The 18436-nt window shown below is 45.9% G+C and overlaps 1 protein-coding gene across 2 annotated transcripts in view; it reads right to left on the bottom strand.

Annotated features, from left to right (window-relative positions):
• The window catches only part of SGK2 (serum/glucocorticoid regulated kinase 2), an 87489-nt gene that overhangs the window by 40229 nt on the left and 28824 nt on the right, over positions 1 to 18436 (bottom strand). For both annotated transcript variants that reach the window (XM_082272326.1, XM_082272325.1), the window contains exons 2-5: positions 16406 to 16501; positions 15929 to 15986; positions 5659 to 5742; positions 4972 to 5103 (exon numbers count right to left, since the gene is read on the bottom strand). In XM_082272326.1, the coding sequence (XP_082128452.1) occupies positions 4972 to 5103; positions 5659 to 5742; positions 15929 to 15986; positions 16406 to 16446 (315 nt within the window). In that variant the 5' untranslated portion in view covers positions 16447 to 16501. The remainder of the gene's footprint in view (positions 1 to 4971; positions 5104 to 5658; positions 5743 to 15928; positions 15987 to 16405; positions 16502 to 18436) is intronic.

Genomic DNA, 18436 nt, shown 5'->3' with positions numbered 1-18436 from the left:
AGCTGGTGTGCAGACTATAAAATTTTTGTTGGCCGTCAACACAACGGCAGATTTTCGTGCAGTCAGTACAGATTTCGACAGGGAAAATCTGATGAGCAAGTCTGGGCATGCTCAGAGAAGAAAGAACACAAAGAAAGAAAACCAACCCATGACATCACTTCTGAAGTAGAATTTAGTTGGGCGAGAAAATTCGTGTGCAGTCTAGGCACATTCCAACCAACAAAACACAACTCTGGACAAAAGACGGACGATCGGTCGGCCGATAATCGTTGCGTGTGTACGGGGCTTAAAGCCCCGTACACACGTACACAGATTTTTGTAGCAATTTTCGTCCATTTTTTGTTGCATGCTAGTCTCATATGGAAAGTGAAGAGGTTACTCAACATACAAAAATTCTTCTATGACAGAATTCAACTTCAGAAGTGATGTAATGTGTTGATTTGTTTTCTATGTATTCTTTCTTTTCCGAGCATGCCTAGTCTTGCTCTTCTAGAAATCGGACATTGTGTTAACGTACAATGAAAATTTTATAGCCTGCACATTCTGCTCTTGTTGTCCGAAATGTCATAGTCGGCTGTTGAAAACATTATACTAACGATCCGAAAATTGGCAAAATTTTACTTCTGATTTTCTTATCGTGTGTACGGGCCTTTACTTGCCTTTTTGCATGCCCCTATAGAATATACATGGGGCTGCGCATGGGCAGGTATGATTACATAGTGTGCTGGAATGATTGCACGAGTGATGTCATCCAATGCCAGCCAATCAAAACGGCCGAATACAGGCACTAAAGTCTCTATACTTACCTGTCCAATGGTCCTGTATGGGCGCCGCCATCTTCTTCTGAGTGCCAGTCTTAAGGCCTCTTCAATGGCCATCGGGGGGGGGCAATCTCACTCCTGCGCATGCGCAGCTCAGTGTACAGTGCCGGAGGAGGTGGCAAGCAGGCAGATAGGGGCATTTTATTGGAGAAGAGACAGTGCAGGTCTCACCTACAATAAAAGACTGCCTGATTGCAGTTTTTTACAGCAGGACATTAGTTTCGCTCTAAACTGGTTCTAAAGCATTACGTTTTTTTTTTTTACCATAATGCATTCTATTCAACTCCCCGCCAACCCCTTAAACCACAGGTGTCAAACACAAGGCCTGCGGGCCGAATGCGGCCCCCCAGGCCATTTTATGTGGCCCTCGCACCTCTCCTGTAGCTGCTCCCCCCCCCCTTGTCTCTGCCCCTACCTTTTCTCTGTAGCCGGCAGCAGAGAGGACAGAACTCCTTTGCAAGATCCTGCACTCCTCTGTGCAGTGGCAGAAAGACTCATCTTTGCCCCACCTCCCCTCATTCTCAAAAGTCCACAGTAGAGAGGAGGGCAGAACTCCTCCTACAAACCTTGCACCTCTCTGTGCAGCCGCAACACCACCTTGCCTTTGGTCTCAGCATTCAGCAGACTCTGGAAGCTGACTCCAGCCCTCCTCTGGTTCTCCTCCAGACCCTGCACTTCTTCCCAGATCCACCCACATCTTCTTCCTGGCAGCAGCACAAGGTAAGGGGGTGAATTATGATGTAAGGAAAGGTGGGTGACTCTTGACTTCTGATGGTGGGGGAGCTCTTCACATCTCATGTAAGGGTGTAAGGGGGTGTGGGATGCGCAGCTCTAGACATCTAATCCTACAGATATAACCGGCCCTTTGAGGGCAACCATAATGCTGCTGCGGCCCGCAATGAAATTGAGTTTGACACCCCTGCCTTAAACCCTATTTCTTACATGAGCACCGATCCAATCCAGCCATTGGTTTCCGCTCCTGTCAATCAAAATCTGTGACATGGGAGCAGGGGCGGGTCAATGGACGCAGCAGCGGGACTCGGGAGCGAGCACACAAGGGTGCCCCCAGGGAAAGCGGCTTTCTGTGGGGGCATCCGCCAAAGAGGAGGTGCCTGGAGCGCCAGCGGGGGACCCCAGAAGGGGGTGGATAGATGATGGGCTTACAACGGTGCCAGAAATATACAGTCAAGGTTATAGATGGGAAACAGAGCAGTTAAAATTGATATATTTTTATTTGATCCATGGTTAAAAACAAACCCAATTGGTTGAGAGAAGATATGTTCATACATGCCAAATAAGTGGTCACATTTGCATATTAATACTTACATAGTTACATGGTAGTTAAGGTTGAATAAAGACAATAGTCCATCCAGTTCAACCTGTGTAGGTGTGTGTAGACGTATTCATTTCCCATACCCCTGAATGTTTTGATCTTGGAGATGTATGTCCAAGAGTCTTTTAAAAGTAGCCATACTTCCCGCAGTTACCACCAATTGTGGAAGAGAGTTCCACAATCTTTTTGACCTTACTGTAAAAAACCCCTTGCGTAGCCTTAGGTTAAATTGCCTCTCCTCTAGTCGCATTGTATGGCCTCGTGTCCTCTGGATAGTTGTGGTGTATTATTTTATCCCATATTTTATCCCAAAATTTTCTCAATACACTCCACTGTTAGAATACATTGTCCTAGCCGGGGGATTCCACCATCCATCTTCTTTGCATGGATGGAGGAATCTGTTAGTTAGGTGCCAGTTCACACCAGGAATAGCACAGGAACACTTTCCGCATTCCTGTGCGATACAGAATGATGCAATTTGCACCTATTCTTGTGAATGGGCTGAAATCACACTGGATTACATCAAAATTGATTATGTACATCACAGGTTATCACATTCTGTTTGCCAAGCCCATGCAAATGGGGGCAGGTTAAGGAAAGACCTGACGACCTACCTTGAACAATATCTGACAAGAAAAATTTGATGGAAAAGGATCTAATGCATATCAGGCAAAGTGCCCAGAGTTGGCCTATAGAATGGCAAAGAGTTGACTGAACGATATCACACATGCAATATGCAACTGGGAACATTTGGGACATATTTTCACTAATGCATTATAGTAAATGTGTATATTACTGCTTGTTACTGCAACACACAATACTGCACAGGCTGAGTTGCTTTGCATTGTAATGAAAGCTGACCAGATTTTTAAAATGAAATCTGGGGACATTTTTTTTTTTTTATTGACAAATGGCACAGGACTGCATAATACACAGAGCGCTGGGCACAGGACTGCATAATACACAGAGCGCTGGGCACAGGACTAGATAATACATAGAGGGCTGGGCACAGGACTGCATAATAAACAGAGCGCTGGGGACACGACTGCATAATACACAGAGCGCTGGGCACAGGACTGCATAATACACAGAGCGCTGGGCACAGGACTGCATAATACACAAAGTGCTGGGCACAGGACTGCATAATACACAGAGAGCTGGGCACAGGACTGCATAATACACAGAGAGCTGGGCACAGGACTGCATAATACACAGAGAGCTGGGCACAGGACTGCATAATACACAGAGCGCTGGGCACAGGACTGCATAACACACAGAGCGCTGGGCACAGGACTGCATAATACACAGAGCACTGGGCACAGGGCTGCATAATACACAGAGCGCTGAGAACAGGACTGCATAATACACAGAGCGCTGGGCACAGGACTGCATAATACACAGAGTGCTGGGCACAGGGCTACATAATACACAGAGCGCTGGGCACAGGACTACATAATACACAGAGAGCTGGGCACAGGACTACATAATACACAGAGAGCTGGGCACAGGACTGCATAATACACAGAGCGCTGGGCACAGGACTGCATAATACGCAGAGACCTGGGCACAGGACTGCATAATACACAGAGCGCTGGGGACAGGACTGCATAATACACAAAACTCTGGGTACAGGACTGCATAATACACAGAGTGCTGGGCACAGGACTGCATAATACACAGAGCACTGGGCACAGGACTGCATAACACACAGAGCGCTGGGCACAGGACTGCATAATACACAGAGCGCTGGGCACAGGACTACATAATACACAGAGAGCTGGGCACAAGACTGCATAATACACAGAGCGCTGAGCACAGGACTGCATAATACGCAGAGTGCTGGGCACAGGACTGCATAATACACAGAGCGCTGGGGACAGGACTGCATAATACACAGAGCACTGGGCACAGGACTGCATAATACACAGAGCACTCAGCACAGGACTGCATATTACACAGAGCACTGAGCACAGGACTGCATAATACACAGAAAACTGGGCACAGGACTGTATAATACACAGAGCGTTGAGCACAGGACTGCATAGTACACAGAGAGCTGGGCACAGGACTGCATAATACACAGAGTGCTGGGCACAGGACTGCATAATACACAGAGCGCTGGGCACAGGACTGTATAATACACAGAGCGCTGAGCACAGGACTGCATAGTACACAGAGAGCTGGGCACACGACTGCATAATACACAGAGAGCTGGGCACAGGACTGCATAATACACAGAGAGCTGGGCACAGGACTGCATAATACACAAAGCGCTGGGCACAGGACTGCATAATACACAAAGTGCTGGGCACAGGACTGCATAATACACAGAGTGTTGGGCACAGGACTGCATAATACACAGCTGGGGACAGGACTGCATAATACACAGAGCGCTGGGTACAGGACTACATAATACACAGAGCGCTGGGCACAGGACTGCATAATACACAGAGCGCTGCATCTGAGCCACAAGGCTGTTTCTTAGGCAGCATGGGATGCCCTGTCTACACTAATCCAACCCTGAATCCAGGGACAGACTTGGACCAGGGACAGTGTCCTCAATCCCGGGACTGTCCCTGGAAAGGGGGGATGTCTGGTCACCCTATTGTAGTGTGCAACTAGGCACATACCTGCAATGATGAGGTTTTTAAAAACTGATATTTACTTATACAGATCTACAAACTGGATGCATATGATGTACAATGATGAGTATGACAGAAGGGCAGAGGAGTCTAAGTTCCAAGCGGGCCTGTCTTTTCACAAAAGGACCATTTGTGTGCTATGTAGGTACTGAGTGTGAAGTTGCTGTGGCCTCACCTCGCCTCCATTGACGTAGTCCAGGACAAAGTAAAGTTTTTCTGCAGTTTGGAAGGAATAATGCAGGCCTACCAGGAAAGGATGTTTCAGGTTCTTAAGTAGGACATTCCTTTCAGCCATAATGTGAGATTGCTGGGGGGGGAAAAAAAAAGCACACCATTAGGCGAGGTTCACACATGTCCAGTGCAAACTGAATGCTGTTTTCACTGCGAATAAAAAAAAGCAATTGTTCAGTGGTTCAGGTGCGTTTTTAACGTGGATTTTTATCACAGAAACGTTTTCAGTGCTGGCCAATACATAGTAGATAGAGGGTGTCAACTCCTGAAGTAGAAGATCAATCCCTGCTGAAATCCTGAACAGAATCCTGAACAGATGTGCGATTCAGAAGCATTCCCATAGAACTCAATGAGCCTGGAATTTGCACCTGAACCCCACCGCAGTGCTCAGAAAACGCACAGGACTCTTTTTAAATTGGCACTGCAGATGCACCCCATATATGTGAACAGCTTTAATGGAAATCAATGTTATTTCACACGTCATGCAAATCGGATGCAGTTCAAAATGCATCCAATTCACATATGTATGAACCGAGCCTTAAAAATGAATACTGACCTTAGAGGCCCAACCACACATTGCTGCCCATAGGGGATTCCATAGCATAATGTGCCCATAGGAAACAAATCTTACCTCCTTTTTTTTCAGAATAGTCTTCTTCTGCAGAACCTTCACAGCATAGAACTTACTGTCACTTTTACGCTTTGCCAAGAGGACCTATAAGGAAAAAAAAAATAAAAAATGAAGTACAGTTTAAAAGATGTATAAATCTACACTTACAGTATATAGGGATGCTGTTAAAGCAGTTGTAAACCACTGCCCTTTTTTTTTTTTTCTTACCTGCAAGGCAAAGGCATAATGTGCTAGTATACATCACATACTAGCACATTATCTTAATCTTACCTGAAAACGAAGCGTTCCAGCGATGCCATTGCTGAAGGCAGCATCCATCTCTACCCGGTCTCCCTTCCAGGTTCGCAGCTCTGTGACTGGCCGGAACCGAAATGTTGTCACTCCCACGCATGCGCGCAGCAGCTGCCAGTCATGGCACACTGCTATGGAGAGGTGGCCGTTCCTTCACAGGGCATGCGCCAGTGACATAACTGAAGGCTAGCTCAGTAAGGGCTCTTTCACACAGCCCGTCCGTCGGATGGACTCCGTTTATCTCAGCGGGGGATCGATCTGCCGATCCCTCGCTGAGCGGGAGGATGACAGCTGTGTCTCTGTGCTGTGTGCGGAGACACAGCTGTCAGTTCCCCATACATCTCTATGGGGGAATCGGATGGGAACGGACCGTTGGTCTGATCCCATCTGATCCGCTGGACGGATGGAAAATATGGTTTCCATCCGTCCAGATTTGGTGGATCGGATTGGATGTTAGCGGACATGTCTCCGCTGACATCCGATGCCCCATAGGGATACATGGGGGGACCGTTCAGATCCGCCAAAAAACTGTGTGAAAGAGCCCTAAATATCTCCTAAACGGTGCATGTTTAGGAGATATTTACACTACCGATAGGGAAGCGTTAATATAGACTTACCTATAGGTAAAACTTAAAGATGGAAGTTTACTTCCGCTTTAAATGATGGTGTAAGGCAACATTGAACAACTGCTCATCACCACTACAGCCTGAATTACAGCCAGTCCCCGAGTTACAAATAAGATAGGTTCTTCAGGCCCTGTTCACACCTGAGCATATTTCAGCTCGTAAAAAGGTCATCTCTGAAGTCTCAAAATGCCCAACAAGCAAAATCCCATTCATTTCAATGGCCCATGTTCACATATGAGCATTTTGTCTTCAGAAGAAAAACCCCTGAAGCTCAAAAAAGTACATGAGCTTATTTTTTGGTTGATTACAAGCATTTTTGTTAGATGTCAACGCCTTCCTCTAAACACCTGAAAAAAGCCAGAAAAAACGCCTGAAAAAAGACCCAAAAAAATGCCTAAAAACGATACGCTCAGGTGTGAATGGAGCCTTAGGACCCTTTCACACAGGCGGACCGTTCAGATCCGACTGTCCGTTTTTTTGGCGGATCTGAACGGTCCCCCCATGCATCTCTATGGGGGATCGGATGTCAGTGGAGACATGTCTGCTGACATCCGATCCAATCCGTCAAATCTGGACGGATGGAAAACCTATTTTCCATCCGTCCAGCAGATGGGATCGGACCGTTGGTCCGTTCCCATAGGATTTCCCCCATAGAGATGCATGGGGAACTGACAGCTGTGTTTGCGCACACAGCGCAGAGACACAGCTGTCATCCTCCTGCTCAGCGGGGGATCGGCGGCTCGATCCCCCGCTGAGAAAAACGGAATCCGTCCGACGGATGGATAGTGTGAAAGGGGCCTTAGGGTTGTAAATGATTACCTTGTAAAACAACCCATTCAGTTCAAAATTGAAATGAAAGGCAAAACATTTTGTATAGATATAAAACATTATAAATACCCTTTTCCCTTTTTTTTTTTATAAGTGATCAAATTCCCTCTGTTCTCCTCCCCCAGCTGCATAAGAGTTCCCAGCATAGCTAGAAAACTGGCCACGCTGTGTTCTCCTGCTTAGTGTGGTCAGTTTTTAATAAGAAAGCAGAGGGACTGGCAGGAACACCAGGGATTTCACACAAAGGAAGCAATACAAAGAGAACAGGAGACTTTCTCATACAAGTACATGGTACAGCAGGCACATATCAGGAATATTAAGTTTTGGAGTAACAAACGCTTTAGGTTGAATTTGTAATGTGTAGTGTAAGGGTCCTTTCACATGGGCTTTCCGCCCCGCGGACTCCCTTTTGCTCAGCAGGGATCGATCCGCCGATCCCCGCTGAGCAGGCGGATGAGAGGTCCGTCTCCGCTTACTTTGCAGAGACGGAGCTGTCAGATCCCCGCTCTCCTCTATGGGGAGGTCGGATGAAATCGGACCGCCTGTCCATTTTCATCCGATCCGATCCTCCAGATGTATGGAAAATAGGGTTTCCATCCGTCTGGATTTCAGGGACAGGACCTGATCAGATAGCGCCGGGTGTCAGCTGAGATGTCTCCGCTGACATCCGCTGCTCCATAGGGCTTCATGGAGCTTCCAATCAGGTCCGCCTGAAAAACTGACAGCTGGACCTGATCGGAAAGCCCGTGTGAAAGGGGCCTAACTCCAACCAAAATAATTATTTGTACTTTTTTTGGATAGTATAGGAGGGGGCAACACCCCGGTAATGGTTGTTTTGCTGTCTGTGCCCCTGTTCATCTCACTTTCTGTCCCTGTGGCAATTGGATTTTGAAGATTTTGGGTTGTTGTGGAAACAAGAACTGGTGATAAAGCTTAAGGCTCTGTTCACACTGGGGCGGCTTCAAAGTCGCCCGACTCTGAAGCTGCCCCGTGCAGAGCGACTTCAGCAGGGCTTGCAAACGACTTCTCTAATCAAAGTCAATACAAGTCACCCCCAAAGCTGATTATCGGAGGGCTGATATTCACTTTTGCCGATATATCTGTATCGGCCCCGGGAGAGACGGAGCGGTATCGAGTGGGTGCCGGACGGGGCGGTATCACCCAGGTATCACGTATGGCAAGTGGATGAGAGATACCGATCTGCCAGCAGATCTGCCAATGTGGAATTGCTTCTATCTTTTGTACATATGTGAGTGGCATATTCAATAACATTTGTAAACGGAATTATGCTATTTGACATCATTTTACCCTTACATGAGCATCACTACATAATGGTTGGAGGAGGAGAAGACTAGTCTTGGACCCTGACATAGGATGTACAAAATATCGGCCGATACCGATAAGTTGTGACCACCAGTATCGGTCCTGAAAAAAACATATTGGTCTATCCCTAATTTGAAACCACTGGTAAATCACCCAGTCACTGGCCAGTGTTTTAAAAAATGTGAGATAAAGTGATGGCATACATTTCAATTGCCAAATGAATATAATGTGCTCCCTCAATGCCCAATAAGAATGTGTTTAAGGAAAACAGGGGCAGAGAGGTTTTGACACCACCACGGTCCAATTAAGTTATCACTGGACTGCAAGAAGAATTTCAATTTCAGCATTAGTTGGGGTATTTGGACCAGGGTCAACCTTCACGTGATAATCAAAACTTCCTTGTTTTCATGCAGAGATTTTCCAACATCGATCAGTCACTGTTCCCTTAGAAATATTCATGTACCTTTTTTGTGGTGCATAACATAAGCAACATTGGTTGCTGGGGCCATGGGGGCCCCCATTGGAGTGGCAATCTGAACAACCATGTTCTACAACCTCTCTCTTTGAAAGTTCTGCCTTTGCAATATTTTTGCCCAATTTTCCACCAGAGATGTACTATGGCCCTGATTGACAGTCTTAATGCTCTAAAGTTCTAAAGTGGTCTTTGACACAACAATTTAGCATGCCTTATAGCAGAGTTCCACCAAAAAGTGGGACTTCCGCTTTAAATACTCCTGCCATGCCACATTTGGCATGTCATTTTTTTTGGGGGGGGGGGGGGGTACTTAGTTTTGACAGGTACCCACTCCCACTTACGCTCGGGCCTCCTAGGCGGCTCGAGCGGAAGTTCTCCTCTTCCCCTCCCTCCCTGCAATCTTCTGGGACATGTCACGGGTCCCAGAAAATTGCCAGGCCATTCAGAACATGCAGAGCGACTCGTGCATGTTCAGTAGGCACCCAGCTGTGAAGCCGCAAGCTGTAACAACTGGGTGCCCACACTAGTGATGCCAAGACAAGAGGGAGAGGAGGGAGGCTTCGGGCGGCCGCATCGCTGGATCGTGGCACAGGTGAGAGTGTGTTTAATAGAAGTGAGCAGCTACACTTTTTGTAGATGCTGACTTTTAATAAACACAGAAACGGCTGGAACTTCACTTTAAATGCCGGTTCACATTTGTGCGATCTGATCTGGGGGTGTCGTTAACTTTTAATTGACACCCCCAGCGTATCCCATATGGCAGTGTGAACTGCCAGGGGTGCGGATGCGATGCGGGAACATGCTGTATATTCCCAGCGTTCCTGCATCGCACAAATGTGAACCGGCACTAAGTGCATTAAACATGCCTTAAAGTGTTGCTAAGAGTAAAATCAGTCCGTATATGTAGTAAAACATGGTTATTATACTCCCTGTGGAACCTAAGGGGTTTATCCTGCGCACTGTGTAAAAAGGCTGTTTGATCCTGTCTTCTCTGATCCTTTCCTCCTTTTACTGTCCCCAATCCACCTCCTGATATTACAGAGCCTTGGAGGCACTCTGCACATGGTCAGTTTGGTGTGTATTGCTGGAGGTTTTTTTTTTTTTTAGGGGAATGGTGCACGTGATCAGCACAGGGCCAATCAGCACTGTCCAGACAGAAAGTCAGGGGTCATACAGCCTCATAGGACAGTCAGAGGAGCATAAAAACTCCTCCTACAAGCTTTAACTAGCGCTTGGCTGGACACTGATAGTAGTCACAAGACTGCTATATACTGCTGATGAGAAAAGGTATTTAGCAGTTTATAGTTACTAAAATAATTGCATTTCCATGTTCTGTGTACTGTGGGAGACCAGATATAGTGATTGCAGGCTCCTGGGTTTAGTAACACTTCAAGTGTTTTTGCAGGTTGATGAATCAAGGCCCGTGTGTCAGACATTTTCCTTACAGATTGTAAAATATGCAAAATGAAGATATTTAGGAGCATTTGAAGAACTGTATGACTAGAAAAAATAGCAAGTTCTACTAATACAGAGTGATAAAAGAGCCCCTTATCCCCCAGGAATGTCCTGCCAAGTCAGCTCCAGATTATAAGATTAGCGCCAAACTTCGAGTCCTTGGCAGAACTGGCTGGAATTCTCACAGCAGTGCATCAGGATTCAGACTTTGTTAACCCCCCAGCACTGTGTTACATACAATCCACTGAAAACAAAGGGCAGACAGAATAAGGATTAGGGAATTGTTTTACATGTAGGCCCTTATGTCGTAATATGGGGCAAAGAGCAAGTGTAAACTGTAGCAGCCAATCAAAATCCGCATTTCAGCAGTGTATTCAGAACAATGAGTAATAGTTGCTACATTTGGTGGAAGTACAGTGGATCGTACAGATAGTTACAAAGTTACATAGTAGTTGAGGTTGAATAAAGACGATAGTCCATCCAGTTCAACCTGTGTAGGTGTGTGTGGCCGTAATCATTTCCCATACCCTGGGCCCTGAATGTTTTGATCTTGGAGATGTATGTCCAAGAATCTTTTAAAAGTAGCCATACTGCCTGCAGTTACCACCATTTATGGAAGAGTTCCACAATCTCACCGCCCTTACTGTAAAAAACCCTTTATGTAGCCTGAGGTTAAATCGCTTCTCCCCTAATCACATTGAATGGCCTCGTGTCCTCTTACACTCCTTGCGACTGAATTGTTTTTTTTCTATGCTGAGATCACTGTTGAGGTATTTGTAAATCGCTATCATGTCCCCTCTCAGGCGTCTCTTCTCAAGGGAGAATAAATCGAGCGCTTGTAAACGCTCCTCATATTTTAGGTCCTTCAATCCCCTAATTAGCTTAGTTGCCCTTCTTTGGACTCTTTCCAGTTCCAGCACATCCTTTCTGAGGATTGGAGACCAGAACTGGACGGAATACTTCAGGTGTGGCCGGACCAGAGTTTTATAAAGTGTGAGGATTATAGTTTTATCTCTGGAATAAATCCCTTACCTTATGCATGCCAATATTCTGTCTATCTTCTACTACTTCTCTTGATTCCCCCAGAGGTTCCCCCCCAACGCGTATTTTGCATTTATGTTTTTAGTCCCCAAGTGCAATACCTTACACTTCTCCACATTAAACCTCATTTGCCACATAGTTGCCCACTCTGCTATTTTGTTCAGGTCATTCTGTAAGATTTCTGCATCATGATGTGAAGTTATTGCCCTGCCTATAGCGGAGTTCCACCCTGGGAAAGTTTTTTTTAATAAAAATACCCCCGGGACAGTCAGGGCTAGTGCATTCCACAATGGATAGCCTCTGATCTGTCCCGGGTTGCACTTACCTTTTAGAAGAAATACTTACCTTGAAAATGTATTGTCCAGCGCTGCCATCTCAGGTGTGGGCAGCTTGAAGCCAGCGTGATCCTCTTCTGTGTCCTCTTCCGTCTTCTTCGGTCCCATGATGCACTGCACCGGCCCCGCCGTCACTTCCGGTGCCGCAGCGTCATCCCTGCACAGCTTCTGGGCATGCCCAGAAGATGTTTAGCAAGGTATGACGGCGCCTGCGCCGGAACTGACGTCGGGGGCGGTGCAGGCGCATTGATTCCTGGGAGCGATGACGTTCAGCTCCCAGGAATCATTGCAAGCCAGGAAGTGACGAATCGCCGTGGCCACCGAGGGGAGGAAGAGGAAGTTAGGTGAGTATATTTTCTTCTAAACAAGGTAAGTAAAAAAAAAAAAAAATTGCGATTATCCGTTTGTTTTTCAGGTGACCCGGAGCAAGAAGTTGGAGGTAAGTATAATTTTAGGGTGGAACTCCGCTTTAATTTTGTGTCCTCTGCAAAAACTGAGATTGAGCTACTGATCCCGTCCTCGATGCGATTTAAGAATAAATTGAACAAAATTGGTCCCAGGACTGAGCCTTGGGGGAACCCACTAACCACCCCAGACCAGCCTGAGTACGCTTTATTTATTACCACCCTTTGGACACGCCCCTTTAACCAGTTTTTTATCAGATGGAAAAATACATTTGGGTACTTGAAATGTTATGGTTTGCTGCATGCATGACCATGATTCCTATTAAATAGAAGATTGAATGCTTTTTTAGCTTCACATATTAAAACTGTATTAAAAAAGCCTAGTTAGATAAGTTGCATATTTGAATCTGCTCAGGATTGCTCCACCAACAGTCTGACGATACTGAAATATCTAAACTAATGAACAAAAATGTATTAAATTGCAGCTTACCAGACATAGGATGGGGCAATTGCATTTGTTTTCTCTTTAAGGCTAAAGTAGTGAGGGGTTAGAAACCTTTGTTAGGTTTTATTGCTGTTTGTGTTCCTGCTGGGAAGATTTGTCCTAATGACAATTGTCACGGGGAGTGACAGTGAGGGAAGATCCAACATTTTGAGTTCTCAGTTTAAAAGGAATAGAGCCTAAATCTTACACCAGGGATACCTGTTCACATAAGGGAATTTACCTTACTTTGGACAGGTTTTCTGTTACTTCCTTTTGTGTTAATAGGAATTGAAAAGATCAATCATCATAACTTTTATTGTACATTTATGTCCTTGGAAGAAAGAACATGTAGTACATTGTCCTATATTTCTAGGTAAGTACTTTCTAACCCTATACATGAGGTCTGATCTTCTTCTCAACCCTCCTGCCGCAGCTGATCCGACAACAGCTATGAACAGGGCCGCTGATAAGGCATTACAACTGGTCCTGTTGTACTGGGCCCAGGCCTCACCAGCTAAACAGGGGGCCGGGGGCAGCTTTATTAGTAATTTCTGAATAAATGAATACATTTATTTCCTAGAACATACCCCCGCTATTACTTGCTTACCAGGACTTAACCTCCCTGGCGGTATTCCTGAGTGTGGCTCGGGGTTAATTTTCAGTACCAAAAGCGGTAACCTCAAACCACACTCAGGAATACCCTGCAATGTTACTCACCTTCCCTGCAATCCCCCGCCGTCCTCCCCGGCGTCCTCACTGTCTCTCCCCGCTCTGTGCACAGCCGATAGCCGGCACTTGCCTTCCGGTTCCCTTCCATGCGAGCATTGCAACGCAGGGGGGGTGGAACCGGCGGCAATTTCAAAAGTCTAAATACACTAAATGAGATGATACAAAGCTGTGATCCTAACAGATTACACTGTATCATGCCATTTCACCATAGGATTTCACCTGGATACTTTTCCAGTGCCCTGCCTGTGCTTTTCCAGTGCTTTGTGCCTGGAAAATTTTGAACGACCATTGTGCCCAAAAAGCGTTTTTTTTTTGCGCAAAATCGCTTTTAGACGAACTGGAAAACAGCGACAGGGAAACGGAGTTACTTGAAGAACTGAGCAATAGCGATTCATAGGAAAATTCATCATCAGGTACGGAAAGTGACGACAGCGACGATTCTGATGTCTCTTTCTGGCACATAGCTTGTGGAATTTGGGAAGTATATCAAATGATTCTTCAGAGTTTCCAACGGAGCGATGTGCCAGAAAGAGACATCAGAATCCTCGCTGTCATCACTTTCCGTACCTGATGAGGAATTTTCCCACGAATCACTATCGCTCAGTTCGCTGTTGCTGTTTTCCAGTTCATCTAAAAGCGCTTTTGCGCAAAAAGAACGCTTTTGGACGCCATGGTCATTCTCAATTTTCCAGGCACAAAGAACTGGAAAAGCACAGGCAGGGCACTGGAAAAGTCACCAGGTGAAATCCTGTGGAGAAATGTAATCCGTTAGGATCACAGCTTTGTATCATCTCATTTAGTGTATTTACATTTTTGCAAATTGCCGCCGGTTGCACCCTCCTGCGTCGCAACGCTCACAGGGAAGGGAACCAGAAGACAGGTGCCAGCATCGGCCGAACACACAGCAGGAGGACAGCGGAGGAGGACGGCGGAGGATCGCAAGGGAAGGTGAGTGTTAAAATGTAAAACAACAGATTTCCGTGAAAAACAATGTACCACTTTTAGCACAGAAATCTGGACATAATCAGACTGCCAGGGAGGTTAAATAACTTTTCCCCGGGCCATCACGTCAACAGAATGTCCAAAGAAGGTGGGAGCAGTGGAGAGACTTTTTTTTTTCCCATTTTTGGGGCATAGGCGGATAAAATTAATGCCGCTGTTCCGCTGCACCTCAAGGGGGGGGGGGCGGGTGCAGTTAGAGTTTGGAGGCCCGTCAAGAAGGACTGTATGGGGTCCCATGTTTTCTAACAGCAGCCCTGGCAGTGAAAGAGACCGCTAATTCATAAGTGCAGCTTCCCTTGACTGCAAGCATTTTCCCGAGACAAGCAATGGCAAAAAGAATTAAGAGGAAGGAAGACATGTCAGCCTCTGCATTCGTCTTGCTGTTGCTTGTCTTGGGAAAGTGCTCACCAGCGGACAAACTCAAGCTATGAATCAGCTGTCTCCTTTATAAATGTTGTCGGATCGGTTGAGGTGGAGAGGAGGGGGGGGGTCAAGACTCATAACTAGGGTTTGGGGATGTCAAGACTCATAACTAGGGTTGGGTGAGGCCAAGACTCATAACTAGGGTTGGGGAAGGTCAAGACTCATAACTAGGGCTGGGGGAGGTCAAGACTCATAACTAGGGCTGGGAGAGGTCAAGACTCATAACAAGGGTTGGAGGAGGTCAAGACTCATAACTAGGGTTGGGGGAGGTCAAGACTCATAACTAGGGCTGGGTATGGCCAAGACTCATAACTAGGGTTGGTGGAGGTCAAGACTCATAACTAGGGTTGGGGGAGGTCAAGACTCATAACTAGGGCTGGGGGAGGTCAAGACTCATAACTAGGGTTGGGGGAGGTCAACACTCATAACTAGAGTTGGGGGAGGTCAAGACTCATAACTAGGGTTGGGGGAGGTCAAGACTCATAACTAGAGTTGGGGGAGGTCAAGACTCATAACTAGGGTTGGGGGAGGTCAAGACTCATAACTAGGGTTGGGGGAGGTTAAGACTCATAACTAGGGTTGGGGGAGGTCAAGATTCATAACTAGGGTTGGGGGAGGTCAAGACTCATAACTAGGGTTGGGGGAGGTCAAGACTCATAACTAGGGTTGGGGGAGGTCAAGACTCATAACTTGGGTTGGAAAATACTTAGAAATATGGGGCAAAGAATTCCATGTACTTTGTCCAATTAGGGAAAACCCTAAAATAAAAAAAAAATCCTCCAACCCTATCCAAAATGGAAAAGGTTTTGATTTTAGATACACATACAATTTACTTTTATAGTTCGTTCACAAACCTTTCCAAAGCTCCCCTTTCCAATCACTTTCAAGAAGTCAAAATCGGTAGGTTTAGCACTGCAAAACATGACAAGATAACACAAAAAATTATTCCACAGAACTCGATCATAAATAGAAGACAATGCAAAGCGTAATCAAATGTGAAATGTAGCCCCAACAGTAGAAGATACATTATGATTGGTTGTTGCAGGGATCTGCATTTTCCATTAAACTCTGTATGTTATTAAGTAATCCTGATAATGTCTACTCTACCATCTGGTCACTCAAAAAGATATGAGGAAATCTAAAAATAGCAAGGTCTCTAAATAACAGGTAAATGCAAATCCTACTAATATTGTAAAGACGTATATCTCTCCCAGTACACGTTACTGAATACGTTTTCTGTCTTCTCTAAACCAGTTTGTCCACAAATCTTTTTTTTTTTCAAGTAATAGACACTCTATAAAGCCTTTTATGGGAGGGTGCCATGCACTCACTTGGGATTGGCAGAGGGGCCCAGGTTGATTGTAGACGTCATGATGGGAATGAAGTGGAGCTTTTCACCTGTTCCTGCCTCGATGTCATCCAGTGAACTGTAAAATAAAGAATTTAGATTCCTTTGCAGTTAACCACAAACAAAGGAAGGGCAGAAGGTGCAGTATAAAAGGACAGGACTGTACCAATAAACACATTTTTTAGGCATTGTACTCTTGCTGAGAATTACTAGCTTGCTATGGGGGCACCTGAGCCGAGTCACAGCTCCCTGTGTCCATCCAGACACTGAGCCGGGGCCAGGCCCTGCCCCCTCTCTCTCCTGATTGGCTAACTGGCTTTGATTGACAGCAGCAGAAGCCAATGGAGGAAGTTCATATTTTAGGTGCTTAGACTAGCTTAGTCTAGGCTTTCTCAAACTCTTTACCCCAGAGGTACCCCTAAAATAATTTTTGGGTCTTAGGGAAGCCTTACTAAAGCCAGCTTATTGAGGTTCAGTGGGACAAATGCTTTGTACGTTGGTGTTCATTAGAAAGAATGAAACCCTTCTGGTGGTCAGAATGCCCCTGTTACTGACGGGGGACCTGAGCAGAGGAGGATCTGGGCTGCCAATGGCGTCACTGCTGTGCCTCAGCCAATCAGAAGGGAGATCCCCGGACAGCTGAGGCAGTTTTGCACATCACTGGATAGATAGGGTGATTAAGGGGGCTGCTGCACACAGAAGCTTTTTATCCTAATGCATAGAATGCATTAAAGGGTAAATCCAGGCAAAAACTAACTAACACTAAACCGGCTCTCTGCCGCATTCTAAACCTAATCTATCTAACCCTGTAAAGCAAAAATCACTGCACTTACCTATTCTGCAGCGGCGGAAGCTGTGTACAGGAAAGGACTGACAACCGCCATGAAATGGCCGGGAAGTGACGTCACCCATAGACTTACTATGGGGCTTCAGTTGTCGGCAGCCTCTCCTGCACCCGCCACCACACTGAAGCCCTTGCTGACAGCTGATGCTGGGAATGGATCGGATCGGCTGCAAAATAGGCAATTATAGTGATTTTTGCTTTACAGGGTTAGATAGATTAGGTTTGGAATGTGGCAGAGTGCAGGTTACGTTTTGCCTAAACTTCTACTTTAAGTTAAATAACCTTCTGACTTTACAACCACTTTACATTCATGATATTATTTAACCGGTCAGCCCCGGCCAGGCAAAGTGACGTACCGGTACGTCACTAGCCTGTCACTGACTTGTGAGCCAATAGCGGACGAGCGCGCGCTCGCTGAGGCGCGCCCGCCCCGGCTCGTTCACTAACAAGTCAGTGCGTGTGACTGGCGGACCCGATGTCCGCCGGTCACTCGCGATCGTTCGCCGGGAAGGGAGAAAGGCAGGCGGCTAATGTAAACAAGCCGCCTGTCATTCTTCCCTGTGTAAAAATGGAGATCAGACGGTTCTACTATGTAGAACCGTTGATCTCTGTTTTTACAATAGTACACATGTCCCATCACAGTTAGAAGCACGCCCCTAGGACACACTTAACCCCTCCCTCTCCAATACAGTTAACCCCTTCCCTGCCAGTGTCATTTTTGCAGTAACAGTGCATATGTATAGCACTGATTACTGCAGTAATGTCACTGGAAACCCCAAAAGTGTCAAAAATGTCAGTCAAGGGTCCGATCTGTCCGCCGCAATGTCGCAGTCCCGCAAAAAAAATCGCAGATCGCCGCCATTACTCGTTAAAAAAAAAACACCAGAAATTACAAAAATCTTTCCCTTAGTTAGTAAACGCGATAACTTTTGCGCAAACCAATCAAAATACGCTTTTTGCGATTTTTTTACCAAACATATGTAGCATAAAACAAATTGGCCGAAAATGTTAAAAAATTTTGATTTTTACATTTTTTTTGGGGAATTTCATATAAAAAATGTGAAAAATATTGTTATTTTTGCAAAATTGACGCTCTTTTTTTGTTTATAGCGCATGATCAAAAAATCGCACAGGTGATCAAATACTACCAAAAGAAAGCTCTGTTTGTGG

The sequence above is a fragment of the Pelophylax lessonae genome (assembly GCF_965119305.1).
Source record: "Pelophylax lessonae genome assembly, chromosome: 11".
Lineage (NCBI taxonomy): Eukaryota > Metazoa > Chordata > Amphibia > Anura > Ranidae > Pelophylax > Pelophylax lessonae.
The sequence above is the reverse complement of the archived record's forward strand: the minus strand, read 5'-3'. Positions and strand labels throughout refer to the sequence as shown.